Source organism: Carassius auratus, chromosome 30 (genome assembly GCF_003368295.1).
Source record: "Carassius auratus strain Wakin chromosome 30, ASM336829v1, whole genome shotgun sequence".
Classification (NCBI taxonomy): domain Eukaryota; kingdom Metazoa; phylum Chordata; class Actinopteri; order Cypriniformes; family Cyprinidae; genus Carassius; species Carassius auratus.
Window position 1 is genome coordinate 15667791 of NC_039272.1, and position 17976 is coordinate 15685766.

The 17976-nt window shown below is 35.7% G+C and overlaps 1 protein-coding gene across 6 annotated transcripts in view; it reads right to left on the bottom strand.

Moving 5' to 3' along the window:
• Window positions 1–17976, bottom strand: part of garnl3 (GTPase activating Rap/RanGAP domain like 3) — a 55379-nt gene that overhangs the window by 35364 nt on the left and 2039 nt on the right. For 3 of the 6 annotated variants that reach the window (XM_026211695.1, XM_026211692.1, XM_026211690.1), the window contains exon 2: window positions 2413–2482. In XM_026211695.1, coding sequence (XP_026067480.1) covers window positions 2413–2482 — 70 coding nt within the window. Of the gene's footprint in view, window positions 1–2412; window positions 2483–6502; window positions 6866–10638; window positions 11046–17976 lie in introns of those variants that run through there. The other 3 variants (XM_026211694.1, XM_026211693.1, XM_026211691.1) reach the window with 3 other exon arrangements.

Below are 17976 nucleotides of genomic sequence, written 5' to 3' on the forward strand. Positions count from 1 at the left end.
AAAAAATAAAAAATAATTTATAAATAAAAAAGTCCACTACATGTGTAACACAACCTAAAAAAAATGTTTAGGATATGGTTATTACCTTGGCTGGAATCATATATTTTTGGTATCTAATTAAATATGTTAATTAAGTAGTCAGCCTTTGGCAATAAAGTACCTGCATTCAAATATACTTATCTATAAAGTATGCAAAAAAACAGCAGTAATAAATCAGTAGTATGTCAATATAAAAGTCATCAAATGCAGAACATTCTGCTTTCCAACAAAGATACTGCATTGGCTGTTGATCTGTGATCAGGTCTAATGTTTTCTCTGATTATAGGTTATGGAATCAGTTTCTAGATGATATCTAGCCACTTCTAGAATTGGTTCAGCATAGAATAGCTTCTAAACAACAGTCATGTTTACATTAGGTCATCATGCAGTAATGAGGGGATGGAGCACTTGGGAAGCTTTTAACTCAAAAACCTCATACAGACACACATACATTACATTCTTCAGCACTTACTGTAGATACACACTTTGCACTTAGAGGTCATAAAATCACCTATAAGAGGATCCCTGGAGCTAATGCACCTATATAAACTGACTGAAGCATACAGCTAGTCAGCCATGCATGTAGAAATTACATCTTAAACATCAAAAGCATACACCTTTCTTATTCATTTGGTCCCCAGGATTCAGCCTATGAAAAATATGTCCCTATAACCATACACTATTATTCAAAGTCTGTGTGTAATCTGGTTGCCAGTCTACTTTTTGTATGTTTGATCAGTGTAATTGTACTATAATACTGCCATTTTACCGTCATCATGATTACACTATTAAATGTTAAATGCACACATGAAAATGTAAAATTATGCAACCACTGGCATGAAAAACATACTCAATTAGTAGTATAATATAATAACTGATATAACAGAAAAACATTCCCAGACAGATAAATACGTTATCCACAATAAGAGACACACATTCTGGAATAATGAATGTAATTAAGCACAGCAAGAGAGAAACGCTACAAGTATATTTCATAGTAACCCTATCCTGGTTTAAAAAGTACAATGCAGATTAAAAACAAAACACATGGAAAAATAAAGACAGGCAACACAACAAAAGTAAAACTTGTATGCTATTTTTTTTAACTGAACTAGATATTTCTTGTTTTAAATTTACAATGGATATAAGAGAAGGGTAAGCAATCAGATGGCCATTACTGCAAAATAAACCCCAACAGACAGAAGAGGACACTGATGTGAAACATATTACACAGCTACTTACTAACTAAATGGACATGAAATATTGATTTGAGTAGAAATTATTTTATTATGTGAGAAGAAAGAGAAATGTGGAGTGTCCAGGATTGACCTTTCCATGTTTCTTTTGTGGTAAAGACTTTATGAATAATTATGTAAATTATTCTGTATACGGATGCTTAAAAAAATAAATAAATTCATGGACATGAAACTGATTTGAAATCCTGATTTGAGATGCTTTGTAGAAACTGTAGAGAAACAAAGCACAATTACAGAGAGGTCAGTTATACTGCGTTTCCCTGGACAACCGTCGTTATTCAGAAATATCAGAATGTTGAATGCCACGACTGACCAGTCAGATTCAAGCATCTCAGAACACCTTGTAGGTACTCTTATGCAAAAATGCATTTACAAGATTACAGTGAATTTTGATCTTCTATGCAATTCATGTAAAAAATGTAATCTCTCAAAACAAATTACTATGCTGATAATATCATCTGCAATCAAAATAAATTAATTTTCTTCACCGGTCTCAAACTTTTTGGATGCCACGGTAGCTTTAGATACCTAGGAACAATGACACATGGAGTAACAAATGCCCTTCTCACATGCACTCATATGCACACATTTATATTCTCCATCTGTTGTGTATGATAATGCATGTGGTTTTGTGACATGGTACTATCTGACACAAGGGCACCCATTTCTTTCTACCCACAATCCTCCTGCGCGTTTCACATAGGATGTATCATCTAGTGTGGTATTAAGCCACTTCCTCCGCGCAACAACTATCTTGGAGAGACAGTGCTGAAAGAAACACACCCACACCCACTCAGAACAACACATGTGTTTGACCAGGGAAAACACTCTCAATCATATAAATGATGCTATTTTGTGCCTGTTTAACCATACTCCAAAAATCCTGCTAGGGTGAGATGATGTTTCAATTGGCAATTTAATTACAAATACATACGAATTTCATCTGATAAAAACGGACAGAACCACAGACATACATATAAAAAAATTTAACAGAAATACGTAGCTACTCCCTTCACATTAGTGCACATGCAGAAAGAAATTGATTGAAAATAAGAATAACAAGAATATGTTAATATATAAATACATAGAAATCTCAAATACGTATGCTAGTCCTCACCAATTCAACTGATCCATAGTGTTTCCGGCTGAACTCTCCTCTCCGGCACCCAAGATCCTCTGACGCTGAGCTGCAAAACAGAGCATATAAACATTTTAATTAATTTCATAAAGGCACAAAATAAGTTTGCAGTGCAAATCTTTTAATTCTCTTGGAATATTTGTGTATTTTATGATTTTAAAACATTCGTATTGCTAATGTGATTTCCTTATCAACCACACGTGAACACCTAGAGCATAAAGAAACTGTATTTTAGTTTCAATACCGGACAACTGCATTCCAAAAAGTAGTAGCCCTGCCCACTCAAATCTATGTGATCTCATAGCCTGACACTTTCCGAGTGAAGTAGTTTCAGAATATTAGAGCGAGAACCATATGCTTAGTGACTCAGCTGACAACTAAACATCACACATCTTCTCAAAACCTCAAAGAGGATCTCTCTCATTAAAACCACTTCACAAGGAAGTCTGTAATGGCACTGAAGGTGTGTGATTTCTGTGCTGCTAGCACTGCCAAATAAAATAGCAAATGTTACAAATAAAATGTTTCAAAAGATTTCCCAAATATTCCCCATCAGAGCTCAACAATAAGGATGGATGACCCACTAGACGGAACTATCAGCTTTCCCTATCAATGCAGATGCATGGCAAGCAACAAAAATGTTTAGTGTTTTAAAAGTGTAAGCATCAATCTCACTGAGTGACTTTCCATTTGTATACTTCACAAGCTACTATTATTGTGGATAAGACATTTGATTAATATGTAGCATAAACTAGTATAATCAATTATATAAAATATTTTTTATATAATTGAGGCCTTTCCTGTCTGCCATTGGCCGGGAATACACATAGTCCCGCCCTCAAACTGACACCATTGTTTGAGCCAGTGTTGCTATGTCATGATAAGATGCTCAAACCTAAAAAAGCATTGCCAACCTTCAGTGTTTACTTTTCAGGGTCAGCAGCCTACAAATGGCTTACTTATAGTTGTCTCTGTATATTAAACTGGGATATGAAAAAAAAGTATTTCAACATTAATAAAAACAGAAACATCAATTTAATAATGTTGCTGTTTTAGTCAACTACTTGGGATTCTGGCTAACCTCTTTTTCATAATATTATCTTTGTTGAAGACAACATCTCTTCTTACTGAGGTTTAAACAATTTATATTTTTGAGCCACATGAGCACTTACATTTATTATAGCCATTTCACTTCAAGTGCAATGTAAACTGTGCATGTGAACAAACACATTTCCTCTGTGTGAGGGTTATCATTATGTTTCCATTAGTGCAGAATGCAGCTAAGAACGTCTTTACTGACAACAAAAGAGATACTGCACATCATGCATGTATATATATATTGCATGCTAAGTTTTAGGCAGATTCTGCAGACTTTGTTTCCATTTTATACATTTTTACGGATTTAAATATGGTTCATATGTTTAACAGTACCCTTATTTAAAGCTGAAAGTGTTAGGCCTATATAATAAACCTTCATTTCTAATAAAATGTTAGGCCTATATAATAAACCTTCATTTCTAATAAAATAAATACTAAGTATTATGCCCATGTGGGCATTGTTATACAAAATATGTTTCTGATTCACAAGAGTGTGCATGCCTTCTTGGTTTATTTATGCAGCTTTAGAGGTTTAAACATAGATACCTCATTTCATATGCACTTCTACTATACACCATGAAATGCTCTCAGATGGGGGAAGGGAGACGGTTAATTGAAAGATTGGGAAAAAATGAAATGAGATAAAAGGTCGACTTCAGAAATGGCTGCATAATCCTGTCAGAATGACCCACTGGTGATTAGAGTCAGTTACTTGAACCATATCTCAAATGACTAAGAGCATTTTAAGACAAAATGCACAAGTGATTCTGGTAAACAAGACAAGGAAGAGAAGGGAAGGAGTAGCAGCTCATCATTAGTTGAGAAAAGAAACCTGCTTCAAATTCAGAAACACTACCTTGGAGGAGAAAACAATTAACAGTTAAGGACATAAAGACATCTTAAGACACAAAACAGCTTATTGTTTCACTTTCAACTCTTTAAACAAACCTTGTATTGTTGCTCATGATATAACAAATCATTTCACAAAAATGAGATTATTTTTATGAAAAGAAATCCTATAATGATGATGTTAGTAGTAGTGCACCGACAGATGACTGTGTTTGCAATTATGATAATGATGACAGCAACAGCATTATATAATTAGCATAGCCATTACCCTCTGGTAATACTGCGAAACCAAATACGGTCAAATTTGTTCACAGTAATCACTCCTGTTATGCATCTGCGATAATAATTTTGTGATAATGACCCGGCATGATATCATGTTTTCAATGATGCAGGGCTCAATGCCTTAGACATTTGCAGTCTTTGCCACATGACCGAAGAAAAGGTTACAAGCGAAGCTGCCACAGACAGTCTGACAACAAACGTCTAACAATGCAATCATTGAGAACAAAACTGCCCTTTGAGCTTCAACTTTCTCATTATGCGCCAACCCTTTAGAAGAAGAAAAAAAAAATACAGCACTGTTAAAACAGATTCATATAATTAAGTCAACACTGCAGCAGGAAGTCGGAGAGCTTTCCTTTGAGGATACGTTTGATAAAAATGGATTACAAAGTCAAACACATACAAAGACAGTATGGGAGGAAAAGAAGGACATTTGAAAATCACTAATTTTAACTGAAAGATTAACACTGCAGATACACAACTTTTTTTTTCTAGGGTGTGTGCCAATAATTCAGTAGCAGGCATAGCAGTGGAATATGAGTCTATTTTTATGAATTATATTAATGGCAATGGTAGGCTACATATTTATTTTTACCTCAAATGCCTCAGGTCAAGAGTTCGAAATGGCTTATGTGTTGCATTGTTGTGATGACACATGATCTGTCAAGTGGTATGTGTGTGGCTTTGTTCGTAAAAAAAAAAAAAAAAAAAAAAAAGGCTACTATTATTGAAAAAAGAGTGATACAGTATGCTTCTGCTGGGACACGTCAACAGGTGTATTTTTGTCCTGCACTAATTGAATGTACGGCAACATTATAATGTCATGTAAGTAATAGCTGAGTGACATCACCCACACCTCAAATTACCGCAGATTTGCTGCGGTGTTGAGGAAAACCTCCTATGATGTGTATACCTCACCGTCTCAACACTTTACCATGACCACAAACAGTCTAAAAACGAACACCAAACCCACATTTCTTTCATATTTTAATCAGAGGAATCATCATGTTTACTGTGACGCCAGTCGCTAACAGTGGCGCATGGATGTCCACTCTACCGAGAGGTATTCGCATGAATAATTTACCGATTTTCCATACTAGTATATCCCACTACTACACAGTGGGAAAGTCTAAAACATTTTGTCTTGTATCCTTTAGGCTATACGTACGATAAAGCATCGGAGGTCCCATCTGAATTAAATCTACTCCAGATGCAAAGACTTGTGGACTCTACAAATATTGCTGCGGTGCTGAAGGAAAATAAGAGCGCAGCTTCTTAAAGAGACAGTTCAGCAAAAAAAAAAAAAAAAAAAAGTATATTCTGTCAACTAAAAACTCATTTTGTTTTAGACTTCAGAACACAAAAATACTTTTATTGAATTGTTCCATGAAATGAAAGTGAATGGTGACTGAGACAGACATCCTGCTTTACATCTACTGATAGTTTGTATTGTAATAATATGAGGGTGAGTAAATTATTACAATGCTAATTATGGGTGCTTTTGAAATTACTAGACCAATTAAACCACACACAGACACACGCAAACAATTAGTATAATTCAAATGTAAGATTGGACTGCCAGTTTGTAAAAAAGAAGAGATGAGAGATTTATGCTTTAAGTGCTTATTTCCAATGCCCGCATCCAATATGTTGATTGATCACTCCGGGTAGGGTGCAGCTTGTTGCACGTTCAAATGAGATTCAAGAGTCTATAACCCCTCATAGCTACTGCTGCACTATGGCTGTGTCAGAATAACCCTCAGAAAACAAACATCTGAATATATTATCTCAATGTAAATGTCAAAGTCTATAAAAAATATGAAGTAACTGTATGCTTTACCGTTGGTTGAAACTCAACAGTTTGTTCGCTGCGGGGTCTGCACCGCTCATGGCCCCATGCGATGTTATTCTCTCCCGCAGTCCAAGTTCTTCTGACCCTCGCCTTTTTTCTTAGTCTTCTCTTTCAAAGAGACAGATCAGTACGCGTCATTTTCACTACAGCTGCTCGTGCTGCTGTATCCCCTCATTGCGTTGTCTTTTAGTACTGGTAACGCGTTTCTGCCGGTCCCTTTCTTAATGCACCTGATGGGTGCAGTGGTGAGTTTCATATGGACACACAGGACACACCTCACGCGTAACTGAACATTCAAGAAGCAGATTCTCGTAGACTGGAGTCCCCTCACGGCCGCGCGCCGTGCTCGTGACCGAGAGAGTCAGGTGGGGAGCTTCTCTATCCTCTATTCTCTATTATCTCCCTTTATGTGTGTCTCAGTGATGCGTTGCCAAATCAATAGACGAATAGTAAAATGATAAAAGACGGAAAAAAAAAAAAATATGATGACACAAAATTAAAGCTTAAAAGCCAAATAACATAACACTTCAATGACAGCAGTTATAGGGCGAATCACTCTTTCATTCTTCATATATATATATATATATATGTGTGTGTGTGTGTGTGTGTGTGTGTGTGTGTGTGCAGTGTGCAAAGACAAGACAGGCCTCTCTCTCTCTCTCTCTCTCTCTCTCTCTCTCTCTCTCTCTCTTGCTCTGTCTGTCTTACACATACAAAAACACTTGGTAAAATATTTTAATTGGAATATTTAATTACCTTTGTGGCAAAGTGATTTAAAGGGTGAAAGAGTATTATTAATCGAGTGCATTCACTGAAATACTTAGCATCTTTTTATTACAACATTTTCCTTCCATGTCTGTTAGCTTTGCTGTCAACATCATTTTTTAAGACATTTACAGTTTCTGCCTATGGTGCGTTGAACAGCAAGTAATGCTACCCAAGATCATCATGCAGTAGAGCCAGACAGCTTCTCATTAAGATGCTCATTTACATTAGAAAGATTCAGGCTTGCATGGTTTTTAATAATGTCACAACTTACAACTACTTCATCATTGCAAAGGAATAACAGTCTTCACAAGTTTTGTATGCAAACGCATTACTTTATGAGTCCATGAAAATGAGGATAACTGACTCTAACCCTAACCCTTCCACTGAAAAAGGCAGAGCTTTAACCATATGTGTTTGCATGCATGTGAAATGTTACTGTGTGCATGTTTTGGCCTCTGTCTTCAAGGACGCTGAGCACTTTGCATTCACACCATTCACAAATGACAAGCATCCCTCCTCCCGTGTATGCGTTTCTAGACAGTGTTTTTTTTTTTGTACCCTTATGATCTCATACCCTTCATTTTTCTTCCAGTTGCCCCAGGTCTACCTGTAATCTTTCTGTCTAGCACAGAAGTGAGGGGTGCAATGAGGTCATTGTTAAGACAATAACCTTTTCTTCTCATTTAATCTCTCTCTCTCGACTCACCCTCACTGTCTGATGATGTCACACACTCAGACCCATCTCCATGCCTGCTGTGTTCATTACACACCTGCACATGCAAAACATGTAACTATTTAAAAACTAGACAGTTGGTGAGAAAGATAGAAAATGAGATTATGAGATTATGAGAGTCTTGACTCTATTAAGTAATAGGAGAATCCCGTGATATGTAGTAGGACGTGGATGGAGTCTTAATTCAGACTGTTTAATGCTCTACATCAGTATTACTAGCAGAACAGCATGTTATCAGACAAACTGAGGCGTGCAGTAATAGACTCCACCACAAACGTAACATGAGCAGCTTGTATCTGGTAAGTCCCTTTCTGATGACATCACAGGTAGTAATGGATCATTGAGAACAGGTAAGGAATGATTTTGGAAACCTATATTGAGATTAAATTGAGATGTGTGATTAAAACGTGTTTGAGGTTATAAAGACGATATTTTGAAAGAACTATTGTACAATTGTACAAATATTGCCTGGAAACTGAAGAAAAAGGAAATCAGCCCATATACTGTAGAAGTACTGTACTGTACTGCTGTGTTTTTGTGCTGAAGGGTTTGTGTTCAGGTGTGTATGTGTGTGTGTGTGTAACCCAAACTCTTTTGTCTTGAGGCTTGTGGGTATTATAGCACCAAATGAATGTGCGGTTAAGCACCTCATTGTCAACATAAGAGTTCAAATTACAGGTGCTGTAATCACATACAGGTCCGCACACACACTTCACTACAATATACACATACAAATAAGAGGTATATTACAAATCAGTTAAAACCGTAATGACATTTTTAGACTAAAGTAGCAGACACGGAACACAGATGCTAATGACTGTAAAATAACGGACAGGTGCAAGGAAGTCACTTCAGAAACATCTAATGTTTGAAATATTCAGCACATGATTGCAAGAAGAAAAGCAGCAGCCGAATAGCAGACAGGACTGTGTGTGCATAATTGTGTCATTGTTAAAGAGCTACGCTTTGCATATGTGGTCAGGAATAGTGAAGCACTGGAATACCGAAGCAGATCAATGTGTCTGTGTGTGGAAGAGGGGGTCGTGTGAGCAAACTATAAAGTACAAATCAATCTCCAGTAGAGTGTGGATTATATTTCCATGCACAAACACCAACATGCAAACACATTATTCATGTTTAGTTAGAAAGCTTCATTAAAACCTCTAAATAAGCTCATAAAATTGGGAATCATACCTTTAAGACTCTAAAATCACCCTTTTAGAATTTAAATGTTAATTTTTTTGATAGCAAATGGGGAAAATGGCACTTAGTTCCTCAACTTTCTGACATCTGAAATGAACAAATGTGCACACATGCCTGTCTGCATTTACATATCAACAACGCCTATTCACTATTCAGAAATTTGGCCCGAAACTTACTTTCTAAGGAATTAAACGTTGTGTTTCAGAATTTGCAAAGAGGCTGTTGTTGTTTTTGACATCCAATGTGAATGCAACTTGTGCGTAAATGCAAAATGTCACATGCAAAGAGGAGATTTACATATAAGTCTTACAGGCTCTGTACTGATCGCTTCCGTGTTTAGCCTCAATGGCCACCGTAATTTCGGATGAAGAGCAGTCTATGGAAAACTTCAGAAAATTAAGCATAATTTTTTAATAGCTTCTTTATAGCTCATAATGAAAACATTGTTTTAATATAATGTACTAAAATGTTACATTTACTATATTGAATAACATACTATTTTGTATTGTTCAAAGTTATTAGAAATATGACAAAGAGTTTACTTCCGGAAGCTGAAGATTTAATAGAAATATGTAGGCAGACGATGTGCTCTAAAGACAAGGTAAAATTGGTCATAACCATATTCTAAGTGTTGTTAACACACTTTAACATTAACCAAAAAAAAATAAAAAATACAAATAAAAATATGATATGAAATTGAATAACAGTAGCATGCTTTATTAAATTAAGCAATACTTCAGAAGAATTAGTGTGGAATATCAGCCCAGATGTGCTCACACAATAACATAGGACATCAATTTCCCCTCACTGCTTGATGCAAATTTTTGGCCACAGCAAAGCTTCTAGCCAATCATTTTTACTGTGACGAATCAGATATCATACTGTATGTGGTACTGCAAGACCCCCAAAATATTTTTTGCCTCAAGTTCAGATGTTTTGTATCAACAGCATGCAGAAGACTGGTTTGACAAGCCCATTATCAATCTCAGGTCTCTCCATAAATATCAGATGAATAGGAGAGCACAGCTAGATTCTGATCCATGATTCTTTGTCTTGCTTTGAAACTATCAGACACAGAGCTAATCAAAGTACAGGCCGTGCAAATAAACTGTCTGAAACTGAATTTCTATATGCATGCAAATTGAATCTATATTTGTGTTTTTATCCACACATTTATGATTTGCTTGGCTTCAGCTAGTTTATGCATCTGGTAACATGCAAACATTAGAAAACATCTACACACATCTGTTCATTCATTCAGAAACACTGAATGGATTCAACATATTTAATAAGAATACTATCAGCAAATTAAATGATTTTTTTTGTGTGTGCTTAGCTGTTAGCAATTTAAATAATGTTTATACAAACTGCAGGTAGATATTACCCCCCCCCCCCCCCCCAACCCTCAATAAAACCTTACCTATCAGTGTTCTGATACCTAAAGCAGATCATGGGCAAGTCCCTGACGTCCCCTGACGGTGGCAGAAAAAAAGCTCAAAATGGCAAAGTTGAAATCGTTGCAAAGGTAAAGATGTCAGTCCTCATTACAACAGAGAAAAAGAGAGAAAAAAATATTAAAATCCTCAATGGACAGGATGCTCTCGAGTCAACTGAAACTCTTTCACCACTCCCATCATGCATGTTCTGGACCATCAGAAGATTTTCTTCATAAATAAGTGTAGGCTGATAAAATAACTGTCTGGCAGAATATTACTATGCGAGCTGTGGTATTTGTTGTTGTCTGTGTACCTGAGAACTAGAAATGTGTTGATAGGAAATCCTGCAATGCCACACCATTGATCCTCTGCTCTCACTCTCACATATCTTGGAGAGCAAAGATCGAGTGGGCTCAAAATCACATGAACATATTGTGTGTTTGCTTGCCAAGAACAGACTTAAGCACAGCACGATCTTTTCCCACATAGATCAGCCATCATCACTGACATCATGCTATACAAGATCAGCATTTTGCACTTTCAACAAAAACACTTTTGCTCCAATATATATTGAGTATTCAATAAAATTGGCTAGATTCTGGTTTGCATAGAAACCGGTTAATTTTTTTTTATTTTTTTGGAAGAAAAACTGAAATAATGGCATCAGTAATAACAAAAATACTGACTATTCAGCTTAAAATGTATTTGTTTATAGGCTGATTTTTATAATAATATATCATTACTTGTGTTGACATTTTCCTTTTGTACAAAGTTCAATCAAAGTATCATCAATGCATCCAAATTGATTGAGACACTTTTTTGGCAGAAGAAAGCAATTCAAATGCAAGCATGCACCCCTTTTTTCATTATTATATTAGTCATGATATGTTATGTGGCAACATTTATAAATGCTGTATCAACAGGATGATATCTGTACATCTTTTTCTGAAACACAATATGCTAACTTATACTATAAACATGAAATATTATGTTAAATCTGTATTAAGACTGACTTTTGTTTTGAGTTTGAGACAGCAGCCATTATGATTTTCAGTGAAACAGAAGAATTTAAAAATTGAACACAGAACAGAGATTAGGCCTGTCAGATCTGTAAAATATGAGGACAAGAAAAGAGCAATTCTGACCAGACAGGACATCAACCTTTGCCCATTCAAAGCTGAATGTAGATGATCGGACAAATCACGATTCTGACAAACATGCAGACGCATCTAAATACCCACATCTGACTCTGGCCAGCTGTGGCACAAAGGCTAAATCGTTTGATTATTATAAAGAGTGGGGTCGTTCCTCGTGGTGTGTGTCTGACAAGGTGACATTTTCAGAGTCTAGACTGTGAACTTCTGGCATTTTAAAGCAGATCAGACTAAGGGGAGAGGTTAGGGATAAACTCTACCTAAGAAAAGAAGAATATACCAAAGCATGCATGAATAAATACATTCATACATACATAATACCAATGCTTTCTGATGCTCACTGTGATTACCAAATGCAATCTCTCACATTTTATCTTCAGGCTGTTTTAGGCACTTAAAAGCTATAGTTTGATAAAATGTTCTAATTCAACATGCCATGGGAAGTCAATCTAACTTAACATTTTCTTATATTGATATTATTTCTTTCTCCTTAACAGTTCACCAGGCTCTTAATGTTTTAATCTATGCCATCTTTTGGAATATCTGAAGGCCATGTACCATATTCTTATCTGAACCTAACTGAAGACTAGATTTTACACATTAAATAAGCCTACAATAAAACGTGATAAATTCTAGTAAATATGACCATGAGTAATTTTTTAAAATAATGTTAGTACTGCTGATTCAAGACTTTTTTCTCCTATTTTCATTTGTCTTTTTAGTTTATCTGCCTTTTTCAGATACTGTTCGACTTTCTCCATAACATTTTTAAGTGACTTTCTCTAAATAATTAAAATAGATCACATATTTGACCATAAGATTCATGATAGGATTGGGTTACGCAAATCTTATCACACTTCTTGAGCGAGCCGGTGAATGCACACAGAGTAGAGGGGGATTTGTGCAACGCTCAAGAACTGCACTCCAGTCATATTAGAGCAAGGGGTGGTGCCAGAGAATTTTGAACAAAGGTGCTTGATCACTGACTGACAGGAGGATCTGGGATATTAATAAAAAATATAACCAAAACAGATTTTTTTTTTTTTTGTCTGTGAATAATAATATAGCTATAAGGAAAATTGCCCTCTCGATTTTGTAACATTCTTTATTTTTGTAGTCCGTATGAAAAGGTGTAATTCTATTAAAAGAGGTCCTATTATGCTTTTTCACTTTTTCAACTTTAGTTAGTCTGTAATGTTGCTGTTTGAGCATAAAAAAGATCTGCAAAGTTACCAAGCTCAAAGTCCATTTCAATAGGAGATATCTATTTAACAGGAATCACTTTTCAAAAACTACAGTGAACGACTCGTTTGGACTACAACAATTATCTTCCGGGATTTGTGATATCACAAATACTGAAGAATGGGAATAGACCTGGTTGAGCTCCACTAGAGAAGGCAATGAGTGTTTTCACTTAGCTTTCACAAGGCAGACGAACTTAGAGTGGTTACAATCACCTGGGTGTAAAGTGCACTCAATATTTACAAATGAAGCTCGCAGCAGGCAGCCGCAGCTGTCTAATGGCACTTTTCCACTGCATGGTATGGCATGGTATGGTTCGGTACGGTTCACTTTTGGGGGGGTTTCCACTGGGCAAAGTACCTGGTACCTGGTATTTTTTTAAGCACCAACTCGGTTGAGGTTTCAAGTAAACCCTACCATTACCAAAACGGGACGTGGAAACGCTGCTGATCACAGATTGGCTAGAGAGAATCATCACTACCTACATCACTGGACTTGTGACACAAACACAGCTAGATTTAAATCAGCACAGCCAGCGAAGGATCGCATGAAACTGTTTTGAACAAGCACCCCTTTTTTAACAACCAAAAATGTCTATTTCATTGTCTTCTAAGGAAGCACAGACGTTCCTCTTCTTGATAGCAGTGGAGAAGATCCACCGAGACATGATGGCGCTTTTAGGAGCAGTGCAACAATAAAGACATATAAATAATCCTGCCCAATCTAAAACTGAACTGCACTGCAGTGGAAACACACACAATAGCCAGCGCTGTTTTATCATACTAGGTACATTTGAAAGTTCTTTTATAATTGGCAGGTGACACGATGACATGGTCCATGTCTCTAATTGCTTATTTCTCTGGATTTAAACATTCTTCTAAACATTTGGGATAATGTAAGTAAACAAATCAGCAAAATACATAACACTGTACTAGTGGTTTTTGGATATTTTAATAATTTTGCATTTAACAGCAAAACTTCCTATTAATATTTGTAGTGCGCCTCAACAGGTGTCATACATGGTATTGCAAGACCCATAGCAGCTAAACATTACATCATTTACCTTTCTCTTGGTTAACATATAAGCCTTTGGACAAACCAAAGACAAACTGTAGGCTTGTCTGAAATGCTTTGTGTCAACTGAAATGCTTTGTGTCAACAGCTTGCGGACAACTAGTCCATCCAAAAATATCAACTGCCTTGGAGAGTATGGTTAAAATTTGTTGCCTTCATCTTAGTCCAATGAGTTTCATTTATTTAACCACAGTGTCCTCTAGTGGGTACTGTTGTCTACTGCAGAACCAGATACAGTTGGTAGTTCACCTTGATCTACAAATGTCCTTTGATTAGTTGTATTTAAAAAAAGCATATAATTAAATTCATAACAGTCAAGCAAATAATTGATCCAACAGCATCAAGCTCCGATGTATTGTGAGTGACCAGCCAATAAATTAAAAAGGAATAGTCTTGTACACCCTAATAAAAAAATATTAAAATGTATGTGAAATACATCTATTTTCTGCTTAGTATACTACAATGACATTTCAATATTTATGTGCTTAATAAAAATGCCCTGCAATTGTACCTTTGAAATACTAAACTGGTATACTTAAAGTCTGCTAAACTGGAACAACTAATTTTGCGCCTAATCCACTCTAAATGTGTGGAAGTAGTGCTGAGGTCCAACTAAAGATATACTGTGTAAACTAGTGCAAGTATACTTTAGGTATACCTTAAGTATCTTGCATTTAAAGACTGATATTACAGAGAGACCATACAATATTTATCAATAGTTATATTAAAATTTTAGGCATAATATTAAGAAATGTGCATTGTGCAATAATGAAATATTTGAAATAAAGATAAATAATATTTCTATATCAGTAAGTCTTAAGTGATATGTCAACAAATTTTAATGGATTTGAAGTATACTTAGTATAAATAAATGCATTTGATGTTTGTTTTTGTTTTGTTTTTTTAACTAGGGCATACAAAAGAATTCCAGAAAATATTGTAGAATGATTAAAGCAGCTACACTGAGTACACTTAAAAAAATAATAATAATTGAAATTCTATAAAAGCCAATCTATTCAATGCCAGTCACACTCAGTACACACACACACAGTAAATCAAGTTTTTCCAACAAAAATAAAAACGTGTATATTCTGTGTCTAAACCTGCAAATGCTGAATTACTCTATTATTTTTAAAACTATGCATCTGAATATTTTTAAAAGATAATGTGACTATATTAATTATTTGTAGATATAAATATCAAAACGTTGCTAATCAAGCATCACGTTAGTTCAGTCAGGCCACGTTAGTCACACTTGCATCAGCTGTTCTTGACGTGTACCAATCCAGTATTAACACCTATCACATGCGGTATATTTAAATTCCCATTCTTCAGTCAGTCTCTTCCATAGCATGTATGCTTATAATGGGGGGGGGGGGGGCAGTGCTGTTTAAAAAAAAAAAAAAAATTCCTAATTGTGAATTGTAATTATGTATGCGTATAATGGCTATGTTCTGTACCCCAAGGGGGTTTGTCTTGCTGCTCTCCCCGCTCTGTCCAAGCATGGCTGTATGGACAGGCGTGTGGAGTGTTGCCCAGAACATAACCATACCGCCAACACTAACTGTATGCAATATAATTGTCATAAAATATACTTGACGGAAGTGGTCCTGATTGAACTGTATATTACTTATAAACTCTTACAACTGGTGGTCACTAACCACCAGGTGGGGCAAGCTGGGAAAACATCATAGCTCAGAAAAGCTCAAGCAGGTCTAACTTCATGCAGAGTTCAGTTCCAGTCCTGCTGTAACACACCTGTCCGTATTTTTTAATGTACCCCATAACCTTGATTATCTGGTTCATGCGTGTTTGACCAGGGATGGATGCAAACTATACAGATCAGTAGATCTTTAGAAGCAGGACTGAGCACTAAATATCAGCATTGTAATATTCAGATTTTTTTATTGGAAAACAGCAGTGCTGAAATTACATTACATTAAACACACAGACACACATCAGTTTCTTTTTAAATAATATATGAATATAATAAAAGAAAGTGTCATTCTCTTAACGTGTGAAAAATATTTCCTTCACATCTCTGTTCAGTCAAATGTGCTAGGCCTATATAACACCATGTCAGTGGGAAGTATACCATTTTGCTCCAGTCATCCAGTAACTACACTTTTTATATTCTAAGATCTCTTGCCATCCTAACACAAATCTATGCAACCCACACCACCAAATTTACGCAACACACACCCAGTGTGAATGCCCTTGGGGAGCAACCACCAGTATTTTAAACAGTGGTCTGGCCAAAGGCTAAACTCCAAAAAGCTCCATCCATCCTACACTGGGTGCGTTCCAGGGTTGCTATAATGGGAAGAGAGACTTTCCTAGTGAGGCTTCCTGGAGTGAAAAACACTAATGTGTAGGTATGCGTCTTTAAACCTTAAATGGAAGCATATGTGGGCGCGGAATAAAAGTTTACATAGGGCTGTAATCAGAGCGGGACTCTTTCTTTTATTCCTCCGCTTGATTTCCGTCTATTTTTCTCTGCAAATGAAGAGGTTGTGATCGTGCACATGCAGACTGCACAGCTGAGAGTGATTAGTGTTAGCTGTAGTGCTAGTATTATCAGATTGGTACAAACCGCAGGGCTAACTGCACACAAGCCAGAAAGAGAAAGAAGAAGAAGAGAAATATGGCTGAAAATAGCAAAAAACGGTTAATACTTCTCTCTTATAGTCTCTTCGCAGGCACAATGCAAATGGTTCAAATGTAATTTGTGAGATTCTATACAGGCACATGCTCAGGTTACTGGATGAGTTTGTGTTCAGCTTGCTTGGTAAAAACACATTCACTCTCATGAATACACAGATGAACTCAGTATGAGTCACGAAGTGTCATCTCCACCCTAACACTCTTAAACGTGCCATGAACTTTCTCACTCTCATTTCTAAGTTCATCATTCTCACTTTCAGAGAAATAACTACAGTATGCTACAGTATGGTTTCTGTTTGATTACTTGTTTAAAAAAAACTTTAGATTCAGAATTAGATTCCTTATCAATGAATGCTAAAATGCAGAAGCACAGACACACACAAAAAAAGCCATACAAACAAACAAAAAAAGGCATACATTTTTCATAAACCTTATATTTTATTATATGATTATTCTTTGTACTCTATCTATCTATCTTATAAATTATTTAATGTTACCTTTAATATAACATATTAACATACATATAATTTTATTTATTTATTTGTGTTTATTTATTAATTTTTTGTTAAAGTTATGTATAAGGTGTATTTGTGCGTCAAGGTCTGAGTTTAACTATTTTATATTTATATTTTCCACTATCATTGCTGCCTTTTCATGGCGACAATACAAAGGAAAATATGAGCTGAACAAAGGTGCAACACTCACTCTTCAAAGTCCAAGATTTATTAATAAAACAACATGACGTTTTCGACAATGCAAAGGAAGCAGGTAACACAAAACCAGCTGTCAAAACCACAAGAATACATTCATGCTCATTTCTTCTAGTTAAAAGGAAAAAATGGCTATAAAACGCTCTTCTGTACTCTCTGTATGATCACATGATTGGGATCTATTGTATATTTTACAGTGTCGTGTCTGCTTTGAAATATGGTATTTTATTACAATAAATGTATTTATTTATTACCATTCTTTCACTTTATTTTTTTTATATTATATTTCATTTAACTAGTCTTTTAAAAGACAAGAATAAACAACAGGTATCTTTGTGGGTTGAATGATTTATAATGTGAAGGAAATTAAAGCACCCTTTAGAGGTGTTTACAACTAATTCCTGACAGAGAGGCTACAAAAGCAAGTAGATAAGAGAGAAAAATAAATGGTGCATGAAAGAGCACAGAGAAAGGAGGA